Below are 19187 nucleotides of genomic sequence, written 5' to 3' on the forward strand. Positions count from 1 at the left end.
TGACGTTTGTAGTGGGGCGTCAGGCAACGTGACTGCCCGCTGCTATTATTGAAATTGAAAGTGTAGATAATTACTCCGTAGTGTTTTGTTTATCCGAAGTACACATATAGAAAGAATTTTCACATCGGTCGCAAACTAGACTAGGCAATTTTATGATTTATTTCAGATAAAGATTTTTCTACTGCCTTATATTATTGTATTTTATTACTGATTTGCGGGGAGGGGGGAGGAAATAAATAAGAAGATAAAAATAATAAAGTTATATATTCAAATAGAAGAACTTGCATATCCAATTTGGTTGCTCTACGATCTTTTTTGCTGAGAGACAGTTAATGCTCAACGCCAATTCAAGACGGACACTGAAACGGACTACACTGCTATAGAGTCGACTCAGCTCCGTCAGGGCAGGGGGAGGGGCAAGGCTCATCAAGAATATATAATATCTTATTATGGGTCTGCACGCTCCTTCTCCTGTTAGCTACATTTTAGCAACTTCATCATACCCTCTTTTTCATTTTTACAAAAATGTCAAAGTGTATAAAAATAAAAGCTTATTCTAAATACAGTCGAAGCTTGACAAGCAAATAAATTAATTCAAATGAGATTTTTGTTAACAAATGTTTCGCATAACGAGCAAATCGAACTAATTAATTGCCCGAAAGTCAATTGTCAACTATCTAAAACTATTTTAGAATTAATATATTCTTGTTTGAATTGAATTGTTACTACTAAACTTTTAAGCATGTGCTTGAATTTTATGAAATAATTATCAGTAACTCTGAGCTAAATTAAAAAATAAATAATTCAACTTGGAAGACAAATTAAAGATAATCCGGAGGTTAAAGTTCAAAACTTTTCTACGTAATTTGATGTTTATTGATAACAGACATAAATTGTGTCGCTTATGTTAAATATATTATAATAGAGAGATAACCCAGGCCCTGCATTCTGAGAATGTTTCATATTTACTCGCTAAGCTTTAACATGAGGACTCATCCGATTATTCTAACGAGGCTGATGGATACGTATATACCATGTGAGTGAAACAAAATGAATACGAATATTCTGAATAAAATATAAATTGTATATTTTTATTTATAGTTACATCGCGCCCAGCGATTATAACTAAACAGAACAGGATAAAGGACTTTGTTTTCGAGCCTATTTATAGAATTTTTAGTTATCAGTAAAATAGCTGCGATATTTGTTATTACTTAATAATTTAATATTAGGTTCACATATTGCTTACCTACACCAACCGATGGCCGACTATATTAAGCTTTCAAAACTATTTAGCAACTGAATTGAAAGAAATATCTAATTCAAATAATTTTTTAAAAATTTTATTGAGGGATGTTGGGGATTTTATTTGCAAGTGGATGTAAGAAACATTTTGTTTTAGATACTCACGGCAGCTTCCGGGCTATGAGTGAAGAAAATGTAATTTTAATGTAGTTAATATTGGGCTGGATAACTTTTATCTACTCACAGAAAGTAACAACCTGCAACATATATTAATAAATATAATAAACGAGTCGACTTATTATGATTACAGTGATAAGAAAGCATAAAATTTGAAGTAAAAATAATCTGCTAATCCGAAGGTCAAGGTCTCTTTTCTACGTAATTGTTGTTTGCAAAAAATATTAAAATCACATATTTTTTTTCTGTAATACATACATTCGACATAATGTAATACATTCTCTGATAACCCACGACCCTGCATTCTGGGAATCTCCCAGGTTCGCTTTACAATTTAATTGATAGCACTACAGCAAGTACGTGGTAGTTGTGTTTTAGTTATTGAATAAAGCAGTCACAATGCTCAAATACTTAATACTAGTATCCCTGCTGCCTTTGTGCTTTACAATGTCCCTTGAGGACAAAGGACCTTGTGAAAAAGAACCCAGTCAAAACATTACTCTGGTGTGTGCAGAAGCGAACTCTAAGATCATAAAGTCATTACTTAATCATGTAGCTGACTTGACACTAAAGTTTAAGATGCAGGAACAGGAGTTAAATGAGCTTAAAAATAAATTGCAAGTGCGTGGAAATGTCAGCCATTGTGAAAATGAATTGCTTATGTGCAACAAACAAGTGATGGAAAATAAAATTGTAATCGAAAATTTGCAAGCCAATAAAACAGATGAGTTAAAAAAAAATATAGCAGATTCTAATTTGAGCTGGGAGGCAAAGCAAGCTATCAATAATTCATTTAATGCCATTGTTGCGCTACGGAATAAACTAAAAACTTGTGAAGGGAATGTGGAAATTCAGTTGAATGTTTATGCTGAAATAATGAAGAAAACTGCAGATGAGCTCGAGCAACAAGTAACGCGCACCAACTTGCAACAAGCTGCGTTAAGCACTCTAAATGCAACTCTTAGTGAATGCAAAAATCTCACAGCGAATCTAGAGTCAGATGTAGCTAAAAATAGAGAACTGTCCACTAGCGTTGATTCGCTTAATGCGCAAGTATCGATTCTGAATAAAAACGTAAGCGAATGTGCTTCGAGCTGGGAGAAGTGTGAGTCCAATAGCAATAATAAAGATGCAGAAATATCAAATCTGAATCGACGCATAAGTAATAAAGACCAAGAAATTTTGAGTCTGGATCAACGCGCAAATAATTGGTGGTCAGACTGGGTTAGCTGTAAGCGCAGTGCCAATGATAAGGACGATGAAATATCATCTCTTAATAGCCAAATAAACAGACTATCCTTAAGCAAAGAGAGTTGGGAGAGCTCTGCCAATAATAAAGATGAAGAAATTTCAAGTTTGAAGCAACGCGTAAATGATTTATCGTCAGGCTTGGATAATTGTAATGACAATGCTAATGATAAAGAACAGGAATGTAAGCGAGAGAAATCTAGTCTAAGGCACCGAGGCGATCGTTACGAAAGAAAATATAAACGCTGCAAGCAACAGAAAAAAACTGATCAAAATCTAGAATTATTATTTGATAATTTACAGCCAGATTATTGTTATTCTTGTTAAAAATAAAGAAACTTTCTTATGTCTAACTAATTTTAAATTGTTTGTAATATTTTTCTTTTAACTTCGGTTCGATTAATTCGCTGATTTGAGTAAATGAGTTAAACAATTGTCAACTATCTAAAAATATTCTTTTTAAATTGAAGTGTAGCTTCGGAGAATTTTATGAAATAATTTTCAGTAATTATGAGCTAAATTAAACAGAAAAAACTTCGATTGGCAAAGCAATTCACAGGTAATCCGGAGTTGCCTGAGCGATATCAAAACTTTTCTACGTAATTTGATGATTGATTGTTAACAGCCATATATTGTGTCGCTAATGTTAAATATAATATAATTGAGGGTTATATTGATAACCCAGACCTTGCATTCTGCGAATGATTCAGCATTCGCTTTATTCGCAAAAACATTTAAAATGTTCACAGCAGCTAAGTGTGGTCACCAGTTGTGTTTTAAATATTCAATGAAACAGTTGCAATGTTGAAATATTTAGTTTTAATTTTCTTGCTGCAAATCTGCTTGGCAATGTACCTTGATGAAGTCACAAGCAGTTCAATCAGTACTCTAGACTTAGAATTACCGAACTCTTGGACCTGGCAGTCATTACATTTCCTTCCAACAGTAGCTGACCTGAGAGACCAGCAACCGGAGCAAGCGGATGACTATATTGATTACTGGGACAATAAGGAGAATGCCATTAATATCGACAGTATTATTTCAATTCCAAATTTTGATTTGGGCTTTGGCGCAGACGATTTCTATGCAGATTCTGAAGGTTCAGGATTTTCGAATTGGAGTCTCACAGATTAGCTGTAAACCATCAAAAAACTTGTTAAAAATGATAACTAAAAAAAATTTAATTTTTATAAACAAAAATATAAACGCCTCTTAATCAAACGCAATGTGAGTAAAACAATATAACTATAAAAATTAAAAAAAATATATAACTTAAATATTTTTTGCAGCCACATCAAGGAGAACGACAAAGAATAGAATTCAATAAAAATATTGCTAACAGCCATAACTATACAGAACATATCAATATGATTTTGTTTCTAATGGCATTTATAGAATATTTAGTTTAAAGCTTATCAGTAAAGTAGCTGCGAAATTTATTATCTGCTTAGATACTCAAAAATTTGTCTCATTTCTAAAATATTTAATATAAGGGTCACATATTGGCTGATTAAAAATATATATAAATTTTAATTTACATTTAAAATAAAATTGTAGTGTAAGTCATATCGACGCATTTCCGCGAAAGTATCGTGTGTCGCTTTTTATTGAAATTGAGATTTTGATACAAACATGTTCTAAATTCTATCTCTTATAATCTGGATAAATATTAGAATGATATTCTCTATAGTTATAAAGATACAATGATTTACTTCCTTGATTTTGTTCAAGGCTACACCAGAAATAAATCATTATAAACGCTCTCCTGTAAAATAAGGTAATATTGAATCAATATAATTAAAATAAAAATTTATTGTAAATCATAATAGTTGTTGGAGGAAAACTATATAGGAAAACCCACTTAATATGAATCGCTAACTTGCGTACAGTGATAAGAAAGCGAACAATTTTATTTAAAAATAATCTGCTAATCCGAAGGTTTCTTTTCTACGTAATTGTTGATCGCCAAAAATATTAATATTATGTTTCCCATATATTTTTATTAACAATACAGACACTCGTCATAATATAATACAGACATTCTCGTCTGTGTGCATTGATAACCCACGACCCTGGGAATCTCGCTGTGTTTGCTAATCTCAAGCTCAAGGTCTCTTCCACGTAATTGTTGCTTGCCAAAAATATTAAAATTATGTTTCACATATATTTTTTATAATACAGACATTCTTGTCTCTACGCATTGATAACACAAGATCCCGCATTTTGGGAGTCTCCCAGCTTTTGGCTTGCAATATAATTGATAGCACTACAGCAAGTACGTGGTAGTTGTGTTTTGGTTATTGAATAAAGCAGTCCCAATGCTCAAATATTTACTACTAGTGTCCTTGCTGCCTTTGTGCTTTGCAATGTCCCTTGAGGACAAGGGACCTTGTCAAGACGAACCCAGTCAAAACCTTACTCTGGTGTGTGCAGAAGCGAACTCTAAGATCATAAAGTCATTACTTAATCATGTAGCTGACTTGACACTAAAGTTTAAGATGCAGGAACAGGAGTTGAACGAGCTTAAAAATAAATTGCAAGTGCGTAGAAATGCCACCCATTGTGAAAATGAACTCGATATGTGCTTCGAGCAACTGGCAAACAAAAATAAAATTATTCTTGAAGAGTTACACAATAAAACCGATGAGTTTATAAAAGAGTCAAATTGTGTACAAAATATAGATACTAATTTGAGCCTGGAGGCAGCGTTAAATGAAATATCAAAGTGTAAAAAAAATATAGCAGATGCTAATTTGAGCTGGGAGGCAAAGCAAACTATCAATAATTCATTTAATGCCATTGTTGCGCTACGGAATGAACTAAAAACTTGTGAAGAGAATGTGGAAATTCAGTTGAATGTTTATGCTGAAATAATGAAGAAAACTGCAGATGAGCTCGAGCAACAAGTAACGCGCACCAACTTGCAACAAGCTGCGTTAAGCACTCTAAATGCAACTCTTAGTGAATGCAAAAATCTCACAGCGAATCTAGAGTCAGATGTAGCTAAAAATAGAGAACTGTCCACTAGCGTTGATTCGCTTAATGCGCAAGTATCGATTCTGAATCAAAAAGTTAGCGAATGTGCTTCGAGCTGGGAGAAGTGTGAGTCCAATAGCAATAATAAAGATGCAGAAATATCAGATCTGAATCAACGCATAAATGATAAAGACCAAGAAGTTTCGAGATCGAATCAACGCGCAAATAATTGGTGGTCAGACTGGGTTAGCTGTAAGCGCAGTGCCAATGATAAGGACTATGAAATATTATCTCTTAATAGCCAAATAAACAGACTATCCTCAAGCAACGAGAGTTGGAAGAGCTCTGCCAATAATAAAGATGAAGAAATTTCAAGTCTGAATCAACGCGTAAATAATTTATCGTCAAGCTTGGATAATTGTAATGGCAATGCCAATAATAAAGAGCGGGAATGTGACCGAGAGAAATCTAGTCTAAGACACAGAGGCGATTGTTACAAAAAAAAATATAAACACTGCAAGCATAGATGCTATTAATATTAAAATGTGAGTAACAAAAACAAGCTGAAAAAATATAATTTTAATATTTGATTATTTACAGTCTCATCAAGGACGACGAAATAGTAAAAATGTAATAAAAATAAGTAATACGACTTTGTTTTGAATATATTTAAAGAATTTGTCAAATTTGTTATCTCAATATTAAAATGTTTTTATGAATTTAAATAATATAAATTATTGTTAATGTTAAGAGTTGTTGCTGTAAACACATGCTCTCTATATACTAAATACTGCTATGCTAAAAATAAAAAAACTTTCTTATGTCTAACTAATTTTAATTATTTGTAATATTTTTTCTTTTAAGCTCGACTGTAATAATAAAAATTTGCTGTTAAATTCGTAAATGATTTAAACAAACTTAAGCATAATTATTATTATTATTAGCTGTCAATTGGTGCATTTAAACGGAATTGCTGCTGCCTCAAGTTTCAAATAAATAAATTGTAAGAATTGCGCAGCTTGTTGTGCCTCTGCCTGACCTCATTCCCAGGGTGTAACCCCGCGACTGCTCTCTCTTTCTCTCTCTCTCTCTCTGTCTCTTGCTGTGGTATTGATCTGTAATTGACTGCAGGGCATATCTAGGCACTAAATCATTGCACTGTCGATTAATGACAGCTCATGAACTAAGCCACAACTAAATTGTGCCTGGGCTAAACGGGCTGCTGCTCAATTGTCCCACAAACCAAAGCAGCCAAACTAAAAAGCAGCAAAAATAAAACATGCCCAGTTACCCACTAACATAGCAGCAGCTGACAATTAAGATGCACATACATAGATAAGCAACACTTGGAGAGAGAGAGAGAGAGAGCGAATGACTGCAACTGCAACTGCCATCCTAACTGTGGCAGCAACAATGTGGCACCGACTGCTGCTGCTGCTGTTGTCTTTTGCACCTTTTGGCTGCCAGCGCATACGCAATTTGGGCAAACTGACAGTCAAGTGAGCCCAGGCGGATGTGGCTAATGCTGTGGCACGTTGAGAAAGTAACGGCTTACAACTGGCAACTGGCAACTGGCAACAGCCAACATGCAACAGCTTCGTGTTGCGCAGGCGCACCTTTCCCCAGCTACAGCAATACAGAGGACATAAGGACAGACAGTCAGACAGCCACAATTGTCACCCCATTGCCAACGTAAATCGTGTTAGCTGCAGCTCTTAACTTTAGTGGGCGTAGCTTAGCCTGTTCTGCTTTTTAATTGATTTGTTGTTGTTTGTTGCGACTAGCAGTTGTAATTGCCACTAGTTGTAGCCAGCGCATTACTCATACGCCACCTTTGACGCCTGGAATTCAACGCTTGCCACTTAAATGCTCAGTCAACAGCCGAAATCATTAACTCGAACAGTCGCGCGCAATATGAACAAACAGCTTTAACATTTATTTTCGATTTTCTGCTGTTGATAATTTATTGGCATGCAAGAGCAACGACATCAATCACTTTTTCGTTGCGCTTTTCAACTTGCAACTTGCCGCTGCCTGAATGAAAACAAATGTTCAATTGCCGCTTAGGTATGTAAAGTGAGCAAATATTGTAGAGTATGTAAAGAGCTTTTGGGCTCTTGTGGCAAATAAAATATAATATAATATAATATTATAAAACTAGAAATAGGTTATAACTTTTAACTTTTAAATACAATATTTTACTACGTTTATGTTTACTAAATACTTTAAGTAAAAATATTGCAAGCACTTGAAAATAAAAGAAAAAAATGTTAGAAAATCTTTAGGGCGACAAAATATATTTAAAATATATATATTTGATAAAACAACAATGACTATTTATTTTTTTTATAAAAAAAACTAAGCTTCTATGAATATTTAAAAATTTATTTGAAGCGTATCACGTTAATAATTTGTAACAAACTTTTAATAAAACAGAAAATCTATATAATTCTATACAATATGTTGTCTATATAATATAGAATAATATCTATATAATTCTATAAAATATGTTATATGGAGAAATAATCAAAAAAGACTTTGTACCAAATCTTATTGATCTCGATGAGATGTTATTGATCTCAATAAAAAATGTATACTCAAAAAGAAAATCCAAGTACTTCTTACTAAAAGTACTTTATGCAAAGACTTAAAATTTTTGAAATAGCTAATATTGAAATATATAAAAGTTATTATTTATTTATTAATTTAAAAGTTATTTTTGAGAACAAATTATGTAAATTGAGTTCAACATGCAAAATATATTTAGGCGGATACTTAATGTTAGGTCTTAATGTTATAAATATTTTAAATCTACTATTTCTTAAGTTAAGCACTATTTCTTAAGCTATAATTTGCTGCAGCCACTTTTTTATTTATTTAAAAAATTCACTTATGCAATTTATTTATAGAGTAAATATTTATTTGGCAGTGCACTGATTGGGTTTGCTTGACTGGGACTTTCAGGTTGTTGTCAGTGCGCTTTGTGCTAATGGTTTTTGGGATTTTTGATTTCGACATTGTTTTGTGGGCCATACAGAGACATGTGTATGTGTGTGTGTAGAACCATTGGCTGCACGGGCTTATTGATGATTGCTTTGTCGCTGACAACACAAAGGGGTAACGCAAGCGCTTGAAGCCTGCAGCCGAAACGTTGTGATTTGACTTACTGCTCGAGTTGAGTTGGCAAACTTATGCTCCACACAAAAAAAAACATTTGCATACAGTTGAGCTTGACCAAAAATGGCAGCCGCCATGCAAATGAGCCTTGAAGCTCAAAGCAAAGCAGTGCAGAGTGAACTCAGCTCAGTCCGGCTCCGCTCAGCTCTGCTGCTTGTAATAAAGTGATATGCGTATAGTGAAACAATGGGAATATAAAATTAGCATAATAAAAGCCAATGCTCAGGCTCAGTCTCCATCTCAGGCTACAGGATATACGTAAGCGCATCCGCATGCAAAATTCCGCCAGCAGCAGCTTCCAGTAAACTCATTTCACATCAAATGTCAGCGGTGCAATTGTCCAGTTGAAAGCGAGCGGTAAGTGGCTAAGAGAAGCAGCCAAAGCAACAGTAAAGCAAAGTGTGGCACGCATTGGAGTCACGCGCTTCGCCTTGCTACGTGCAACAAGCTGCAGCGCGCAAAACGCAGCTCGAGTTCAAGTCCGAGTCCCAGTTTCAATTTCAGTTACTGTTCCACAAAGATTTTGAATATTGCGTGCCTGCCGCTTTGGGTATAACTGTCTGTCTCTCCGTCTCCATCCCTGTGCCCGTCCCTGGCAACAACGCGTCAGACATGACACAGTTATGCGATTTATGCAACTGAGAGTTATGTGTCAAAGCTGCAACAGTGACAATGACGCAGTTTGTTTGCCATTTGCCGCTCGCCTGGTCGCCTTTGCGCTCAGTCGCTCAGTCTCGCTTGGCCCCAAGCTGTTGACAAGAATAATGTTCGACCTCGACGCCAAATGGTTGAACTACTCCACACGAACTACTACTTGACTGCCAGTGGCATGTGTGGCATATATGCCGCTGAATTGCTCTTTAAACTTTAGATGGGCAACTCAAATGTGGGTTAAGGTTTCCCAGCAACTTGCCCAAGAACTTTATGCAAATTTTAAATTAAGCTGCATAGTGTAAAGTTTGTAAATAGTTAAAGTTTGCTGTTGCCTATTGGTTTTGAAATATATACTTACCATATATTTTGGCTTGTATATTAAAAAGTAATTTGTTTAATCATAAAAAAACAATGCGGCTGTTTTTTAAATGTTAATTTGCAATATTTTACATTAAATAGATATAATAAGTGTGTAATATAAAAAGCTTTATCATATTTCTATTATATTAAACATTTTTTGTGCCATTTAGTTGGCTATTAAAAATAGAAAAAAAATTAATAAATATAAATAGATGTTGTCTATGTTGTAAACATTGTTTTGAGTTCAAATTAATATGTAAACACATGTGCTTAAATTTATTTACAATTACAATAATATTTAACGAATATAAAAATAAATTCTATAAATATTTTAGCAGCTTGTCTTTGCTACAAAAATATATTAACAAATTTATTTTCTTCTATTAAAATGTAATTTGTCCATTTATACAAAATCTATAAATGTATTTTATGACTTAAATCAATTTTATACTAAAGCGCATTTATCACATTTACTTTTTAACTGTTTATATAAATAATTCTCTCTTTTAATAAATTTAGTTTTTAGCTTTTTATTACGAGCTCAAATTATATTTTAGATATTTTAAGTATTAAAATGCAGTTTAATCATAACAAAAGGTTGACTTAAAATAAAAATATATGACGCATAAATTGAACTAAATTTTTACTGAGCGCATATGAAAATTGCAACATTTATTTAGCAATATTTATATAACCGTTAACCGAAAAAATTTAATAAACTGCAAAAAGTCAAAAAAGTAAATTGTTAGCAACTCCCCCGAGGTGTTTGCTGTAGAGCATTGGCTTTGGCTTTGGCCTGCTGAAGCGGAATATCAAAAATTATGCGTAACAATGCATTCGCCATCAATGGAATTGCTTTTGTTGTTGCCTTGGCTGTTGTCAACGCAGACTAGACGTGTGTGTGTGTGTGTGTGTGTGTGTGTGTGTGTGAGCCATACAATTGTCCCAATACGCTTGGGGCACGTCAAGCCGCTGCCAAAGTGGCCCACAATAAAGTCGGGCCAAAATATGGTCGAGTGTGCAGCAACGACAATGAGCAGTCAGTTTGGTAACTGGTCAGCGGACATAACGTGAAATGCCGTTGCCAGCACCAGCACCAACAGCAGCTCCAGCATATCACAAGACTCGGCCAGAGACATGGCTGATATGCAAATTGCTTGGGCCAAGGCTTCCCAGTCGACCAGCTCAGTTTGGTGACAGAGGCTTAGAGATAGAGCGTAGACATTTGCAGTTGGCCTGGCCCATGGGTGGCTTGAAATTATTGCAGACTGGCAGCCAATGTGTGGCGTTTAATTACGGCGAGCAGTGTAGAAAAAAAATTGCAAATTAAAAGTCAGCACGGGATAAGCAAAGAAATTTGCAATTGCTGTGCGTATAGTTCTGACGCTCACTGTGTGTGTGAGTCACGCTAATGAATAGTTGACCATTTGCAGTTGGCTGGATTTTTATCGTGGCCATTCGACAATTTATGTTTAACATTGGGCGCCCTAACGCCCATTCGGAGCATTGATAACGTATTCCAAGCATGAAGCCCGAACCAATCAACTGCATTTTAGATGAGCTCTGGCAATATGGCTCTCGACTGGGTCAGTTGGCTGAACGGATATTTTCGGCTAAAATTAAATTGAAAATGCCCCGAACGCCGGACCCTGCACCGGGACCGGGACCGGGACCGGGCCAAACTGTTTGTTGTGGCATTAAACTTACAGCCATTTGGTTGCGCCGAAAGCGTTTCAATTTGCCTTTTTCGTATTTCGCATAGCGGAAATATTGAATAGGTTTGTGGAATGTTTTCATTATGCGCCCCGATCCGCTCCGCGCTGCAGAGAGGGGCACAAATTGTTAAATGGCACACAGAACGAGGCACGTCCAAACTGCTGTTTAAAATGGATTATTGCCAGGCCATTCAGGTGCTCTCTCCCCCCGAGTTGCTGCTGCTGCCAAAAAACTTGCAATTAACGTGGTCAGCCCAGCACATTGCAAAAAATACGGTATACATATATATAAAGTGGCATAAGTTAAGCAGCCAGCCGTCTATGCCACACCCAGCAACTGGCAACTGGCAACTCGCAAATGCAATTTGCCACTCGCATTTTATTTGCTGCTCAACAAGCGGTGGCAATTTGACAAATTTTATTGTTTAAGCGCTGCAACAAAATGTTATTAATACTTTAATGCACCAGACAATGAGACTGAGGCTGAAACTGAGGCTGAGGCTGCGCAGTATGAAAATGTGGCAACAGCTCTGGCCTAATGTGTGGAGTGTTGAAATGCAGTTCGTCTTGTGAGTAACACACACAACCAGAGCACAAATACATACACATACATATATGGTTAAAAATTATAAAACTATCATTTCATTGCTGTACACATTTTAAGACACAGACACATTTAATTGTCTAAGGAGAGCGAGAAAGCTACGCTTGATAAAAATGAGTCCAATAACTTAATAAATTATTTAAGTTACGTTATTGTAATCTAGCTCAAGTACACTCAGGAGCAAGAGGAATAGTTCAAAGCAAGTAAAATTTATTTTATATAAAATTAAGTAACTTCTTTTGAGTTATTCTGTTCAGGCAATGACTCATTGTCAGAGATGTACAAAAAATAGATTCTGAATTAAATGAATGGATCTAAATTCAATTTTAGATCAAAAGCTTTTTAAATGCATTAACTTTTATCTGAATTATAATTCGCTCACTCTGCAAACTTAACAGTTATTCTAATATTGAATTCTTAACTGAAATATATTCTCAACTGATTACATCTATTATAATTTAAATCGAATGCAGTTTTTATACACTTTGACATTCTTATAAAAAATGGAAAAGAGTATTATAAAGTTGTGCAAATGTACGTAACAAGCAGAAGCAGACGTATATATATATTCTTGATCACCAAAACAAACTGAGTGAGCCATGTCCGTGTTTCTGTCTGTATGAGCAGTGCTGCCAGAATCTGCTAAGCAAATATTGCTAGACCTGGAAAAAAAGTTGCACAGCATTATGTAAAAATTGCCAGCTAAAAAGCTTAGTCAATAAATATGGGTTAACAAGTCTGCGACCTTCTTTTTGTTTTGGCTTTTCAAATGAGTTCATATACAAAGCTGGTTGGATTTAATTGGCGCGAATATTTCAATATCAATAGCAAAACAAGCAAGAGAAAGATAGAAAGAGCAGTGTATGATCAGCTGTTCGTCTGCTTTTTCACATGCTCACATACAAATGTCAAAGAGGCCGCCAATGCAATTTAGGGCAGCGCCGCCATCTTTATTTTTACGCTCTCAGAAGTCAAAGCGCTCTGGACACATGCATGGAAGCAGCGCAGCCGATTTTGGCAATCAAGGAAGACAGAGACAGCTGTGTCTGCTCAGCTGCTTTTCTGCTTTTACACATGCGCACATAAAAATGTCTAGAAGGCCGCCAAACGGTGCAGCCAAAATCTCCTAAACAACATAAGTTGCCAAAAATTATTGCTTATCAATCGGATAAATAACTTGGGAATTATTCGCATTTAAATTTTTAATATAGACAGCGGAGTGCGTTTGCTGCTGCTAATCCACTCTTTTGTATTAGCCTAAGAGGAATCAAAAAAGGAACCCAAATTGAAACGGACGTGTATACAAACTTATTCTATAGACATTGGTTGACCCTAGCCTGGAACACGACAGATAACAAATTATGATTTATCAATAAAAATCAAGTAGTGAATTCGTAATCGCGTTTCAACGTTTGATTTGGATAAGCAACGACATTTCGTTCAATTAATCGAACTCCAGGGTATCGCCTGTTGGTGAATTCACATGTGACTGGTAATGCAGTCGATGTGATTTGCCTATTACATCACCCTTTGAATTTACGCTTCAATTTATGATATATCAGTATTGCTTATTGTATTTAAGCATTAAATAATTTTATACTCAAAATAGTTATACACTGTAGTGTGATTAGTAACTATGATTTTGTACTATTCACCATTGATGGTTATTTTCTAAAGTCGTTTCTATTTTAATCATTTTATAGCATTTAACCTGTGACACTTTGATTTAATCGCTGCCAACTCGCTTTCAACTGGCAATCCAATTAAAATTTTAAGCAGCCAACAGTTACTCACACTCTGGGGCTCTGGGTCTGGGCCAGAAAACAATTGGCAAAGCATATCGAAGCGTATCGTATATAGAACAATGCAGGCACGATTGTCGCGCTGTCATAGGCTGCTCGCAAAATATGATAAATCAATATTTGAAACTATATAAACAATATGCAGGTCATATGCATATATATTGTTGCTGTCTGTTCGCAAAGTGTTTGGGGGGGCGGCGTTCGGCGTGGGCGTGACTCAGAGCTCAGAGCGCCCGCTGAGCCGAGTTAGTTGCTTTGGCGTTTTTAAATGCATTTTTGCAGACACCTACGCGTTGACAGTGCCACAGCCCCGAACAGTTGCTGCAACATATTTATGCAGCTGATTGTGGTCTGGACTGGGACTGGGGCTGGGGCTTGGGTGTTAAACAGCTGTCCATTGGCACGCTGGTGTTCTATAAATTAGCAATTGATTGATTTTTATTGAAACGCGCGCAGCTTGAAATGCGCTGACAATTTCATAAAGTTTGCAATTTATATTACATCAGCAAATAGTTTTTTGCATGCGGGCCCGGCCCGACTTTTTATGAAGTGAGAAAAGCGGCAGGTTAAACTCGTAACTGGTAACTGGTAACTGGTTTGCTGCAGCGTCAGCAACAAAAAGATTGCAAACAATTATGAATTTCATGGGCAATTTTTTAATCTCGTACGTGATTTAATTCGCTACCAATCTCAGGCAGCGGCGTCTAAATATAATTTAGCCACAGTTTCAGTTTTCTAGCAGCGACTGCTGCTGGCTTAATTTGCAAATGGCTTTTTGATGCCACTGGCTAGGAGTCTCAGTACCAGTCCCAGTCCCACTCCCAGCCCTTGCCCTGATTGCCCACGTTTACTAAATTAGTCCAAGCAACTGCTTACACCTCGCACTCCCACCCGCTCGCTCGCTCTCGCTCTCGCGCTGATTGCCTGGCTAGTTGATGAAGTGGTCGCCGTACCGGCAGCTCGGCTAAGCCAAGTCAATTAACGTTAGCTTCGCGTAGGTGGCAGCCAACGTGGCTTAGGCTACCTGTAAATTTGTATTCGCTGTTAAGATTTGCTGCCAGCTCTTGTTTCTCTTCTCGTTGTTGTTGTTGCTGTTGTTGTGTATTGTGCGACAATTTTGAGTTGCGCTTGTTGCAAATTGCCGTTTGTTGCAACTAAATTGCCGGATTAAGTAACTCGCTCTATCTCTGTCGCACTCTCTCTATCCCTTTTTTTTAAATGATTATAAATGCGAGTGCTTAGACTCGACTCGCATTTGTACAAAGCAAATAGCTTGATGATTAAACTAAGTGCGCCATTACGCAAATTAAAAATAGTCACAACTATATGCAGAGCTTATAAACAATATTTATGCATGTATTGTGTATAATTTTAGTAAATTAGTTACATAGTCTAGTTCTGAGATTTATGTAAAATGTCATATAATAATTGAAAATTGTTTTGAACAATAATTTGCTAGCAATTAAAGCTTTTAAATACTTAACTGCAGTTAATATGTTGTAGGAATTTTTGAAAATATTTTATTTTATAACAAATATATTATTTTAAAAAAAATAAATATTTTTGTGTTTTTTTATATATATATTTTTTTTTTATTTATAAAGAGCTAACAAATAATTTAAATTAAGAGCTAGCGGTGGAGTTTGGGCTTTTATATATATTTTGAGCCATGCATTGAAAGTGGGAATTTTGAAAAATATTTTATTTAAAAATAAGTAAATATTTATTTTTATATATATTTTAAGCCAAGCATTGATATAATTATTACAATATTTTATAAAAATTACATACACTAATGATAATGTTCCAATTCTCAACGTTTTTGTTTTACTTTGATTACTTATTTTATTTTATTTATTTTAATTATTAATTTATTCGTGAGCAATAAAATATAAATAAATAAACTTATTATTATTTCGAATGATTATTTTTGTTCATCAGTAAAAAATCTGATATAGATCAGTTATAACCTTTATTCCCGCATATTTCTATAAATCTCTCTCACTTGAATTTCCATCAGTTTGCGTTTAAAATTTGTTCAAAATAATTGCATAAGGAAATCCTTTTGTTTAATGCTTTGCAATCTGTTTTCGATCGCTTAATCTGCTGCTGCACTTCAACAGTATGCACTAAAAATAGTGGCACACGCGCAATTCCATCAGCATTTAGCTCACTGCCAATTCCCGCTGCCCATTGTAGCCGTGGCTAGCAAATTTCTACTGCAGATGAGCAGCACATTGCGGCCAACATACAAATGCATAAAGGATTTTTATTTGCGTGTGCCCGAGGACCTTTTTTTATGCCATAGCCATAGCCAAGCCATGGGCAGGTTTTTGTTTGCCGGCTGAAAATGCGCTAGCTTCAATGTAATCCAGTTACTGTGCCGAGTGCGGCAATCAGCCACATCCACGTGAGCAGCAACCAAACAAGAGCAACAACAACAACAACAACAATGAGGGCAATAAGAACAACTGCGATTTTTGGTTTTTGTGGCTGTGCAATTTCGAATTGGCCGTTGCGATGACGCTCAAGAGTCATCGTCATAAGCGCATCAGTCGAGTAAATGCCACATCGAGCCATGAGCCAATCTATTGTGTGGCTGTGAGCTGAGCTGCGGCAGCAGTAGGAGGAGGTGACTGCCAGTCAGTCAGTCAGTCAGTCAATATGCAGTAAAAGCTCGGGCACTGGACAGGCCAATTAGAGCGAGAGAAAAGTGCCAACTCGATGAGGCTGTTAACGTAAAGCGAGCATCGATTGCCCAACATTCGCCACTTCAAAGCTGGAGCAAGATCCCTGCACCGTAGCCAGCAAACGCTCCAGTTAGCATTTGTGCATAGCCAAAGGCTCGAATATTTCGCGCTAATCGAGTTGTTACATTTACGGGCCACAAGCCGCATACTGGCAAATGTCAAGAGTTCAAACGCCTTGAACTTGAAGCCGAGAAACGTGGCCAAGATGCGAACGTGAGCAATGAATAGACAAAACTGCAGTTAAGTGCCTCCAGGCTGGCCCATACACTTTAAAGATCGGGGTAGGCTATGAAAAGTAGAGTGGACAGGTTTTCAAAATCGAAAAATATACTAAAAATGTAAATGGTTTAATATTTAAAGTTTATCAAAAGCATTACAATGAAATTAAATGTTATTTCTATAACTTGGAATTATTTTAATAATATCGAAAACATTAGTAAAATTTGAATACCAATATATATATCTTTTATATAACTTAAAATTAATTCTGCTCATGGGTTGATTCAAGTTCATTGCCGAATAGAGTAAACAGTTTTTCAAAATTCATAAAAAAATACTAAAAATGTCAATGATAAAAATACTAATAAAATTCAAAATAATTTCTACAACTTGGAATTGTTTTAATAATATCAAACATTCATATAGTTTGAATACCTATATAGCTATATATATTTTTTTTATAAATTTGACTTAAAATTGATTCTATTTATGTCTTGATGCAAGTTCAAGCCGCATAACTAAACTAAATTTGAATTCCAGATATAAATATAAACTAAAGAGTATTTGATGCTGCTTATGATCTGCTCACAGCTCGGCTTGGACACATCTTGGCAAGACGCTGCGTCTCAGCCGGCAGACAATCGCGATCGCCGCATGCGCAACGTTTTTTGTTTTTGGTGGCGGCGGCAGCTTGCAACGCTTCTGCCTGCAGGCGACGTGCAACGGGGCAATGTGGCGCAGGCACAGTTGGAAATCGCGGCACAAAATAAGAAATCATAGAGCGCGCCACTATTTTCAGTTTTTTTTTGCTGCCAAGGTGTTAAATGCGCAAATGTTTTGCGCAGTGTAGTCTCAGCCCACAAAGCGGCCATCAACGCCGCTGATTATGATGCATGACCAGCTGCGTTTGTGTGTGTGTGTCTGTGTGTGTGTTGCACACATGTGGCGCGGCGGCAAGAACAAGTGAAAGAGATGCCGCTGCCATGATGAGCCCACGACTTGTCCAAACTGTTCGCCAAGCCATGTCGACATAATGTTGCCCCATTATGTTTGTTGCGTTGCACGCTTAGCCTTTGTTCTAATTACATAATGCTATGCAAATTCTGTTGCCACGCCCCGTTGCGCAGCCAGTGCTACTTAACCTCCATTGCTTTGGCTGTGGCTGTTGACTGGGCACTGTGGCCACCCAAAATCAAATCAAATTTTTATTTTATAAACAATGGCCCCGCCGTATTTGGTTAAGCTTATGCACAAAAATATCATAAAAATTGCCTCAAGCGCTGACGTCTAACGTAACACAATACGTAGCGCACTAAGCCAAAACCTTGACGTTCTAAAATGCCAATTATAACTAGCGCAAATACAACACCCCCCACCCAGCCACCCCCCGCTTTAAAAAGTCTGCGCTGAGTAACTCTCTGTGTAAACAAAAACCTGTCTGTCATTGTTGCTATTGCTATTGCTATTGTTGTTGGCCCATTGCTTTTGTTTTTCATCAACAACAGTTTGGAATGATATTATCCATCAAAGTGCGGCTTGGCCTAAAAGGCCAAAAGGGTATGCGCGTTTTTGGAAAACTAAAGAACTGAATAAAATATGCAAATATTTTTTGTAACAATATTAGTCATAAATCATCATTAGTATTACATTGTTTTTAAAGCAAGTTAGTTGTCATAAATATTTTTGAAATTACATAGTAAACATTTTTAGAAATTTAATTCAAGCGCTTAAAATATTTTTTAGAGTTTCTAACAATATATTAATGCAATATTTATTGCAATAAAAATTTATACAATTTTTATTTTGATTATTAAATTATATTTGATGACTTTCAGCTATTAATTTTTTCTTTAAATATTTTTAATGACTTTCATTTAATGATTTTAATGTAAAATAACTAACTTTTAATAATATAACAATCTAATTTTTCATTTCTTAGTTTTAATAAATACTTTTCTTTTTTAATTGATAATTTTCAATAATTTGTAAAAATATTTTAATACCAAAATAATATTTAATATTTTACATTTTTCAAAATTTGTGTGCAAATAATTAAATTTAATTGCTTCTGATAATATATGAAATAGGTATATATTTTATAGCACATTTTTGAGTTGACACAACTATGTTGATTGTTCAGTTTATTAAATTCATTGACCCAGCTCTGCCTTTGATTTATTTACTTTACTCGCATGCCTTAAATTCAAACAAGAGTTGCAACTTGCATTAAAATTCAGCTGCCCCCGCTGTTGCCCCACTA

The 19187-nt window shown here is 35.7% G+C and overlaps 1 protein-coding gene across 1 annotated transcript; it reads left to right on the forward strand.

Annotated features, from left to right (window-relative positions):
• The first annotated feature begins 4868 nt into the window (after nucleotides 1–4868).
• On the forward strand, nucleotides 4869–6272 carry LOC117134675 (puff II/9-2 protein-like). The gene is made up of 2 exons (XM_033293118.1): nucleotides 4869–6191; nucleotides 6247–6272. The coding sequence occupies exon 1, from the start codon at nucleotides 4989–4991 to the stop codon at nucleotides 6180–6182; it is 1194 nt and encodes a 397-aa protein (XP_033149009.1). The 5' UTR covers nucleotides 4869–4988; the 3' UTR covers nucleotides 6183–6191; nucleotides 6247–6272.
• The last annotated feature ends 12915 nt before the right edge of the window (nucleotides 6273–19187 follow it).

This window comes from Drosophila busckii, chromosome 2R (assembly GCF_011750605.1).
Source record: "Drosophila busckii strain San Diego stock center, stock number 13000-0081.31 chromosome 2R, ASM1175060v1, whole genome shotgun sequence".
Taxonomy (NCBI): domain Eukaryota; kingdom Metazoa; phylum Arthropoda; class Insecta; order Diptera; family Drosophilidae; genus Drosophila; species Drosophila busckii.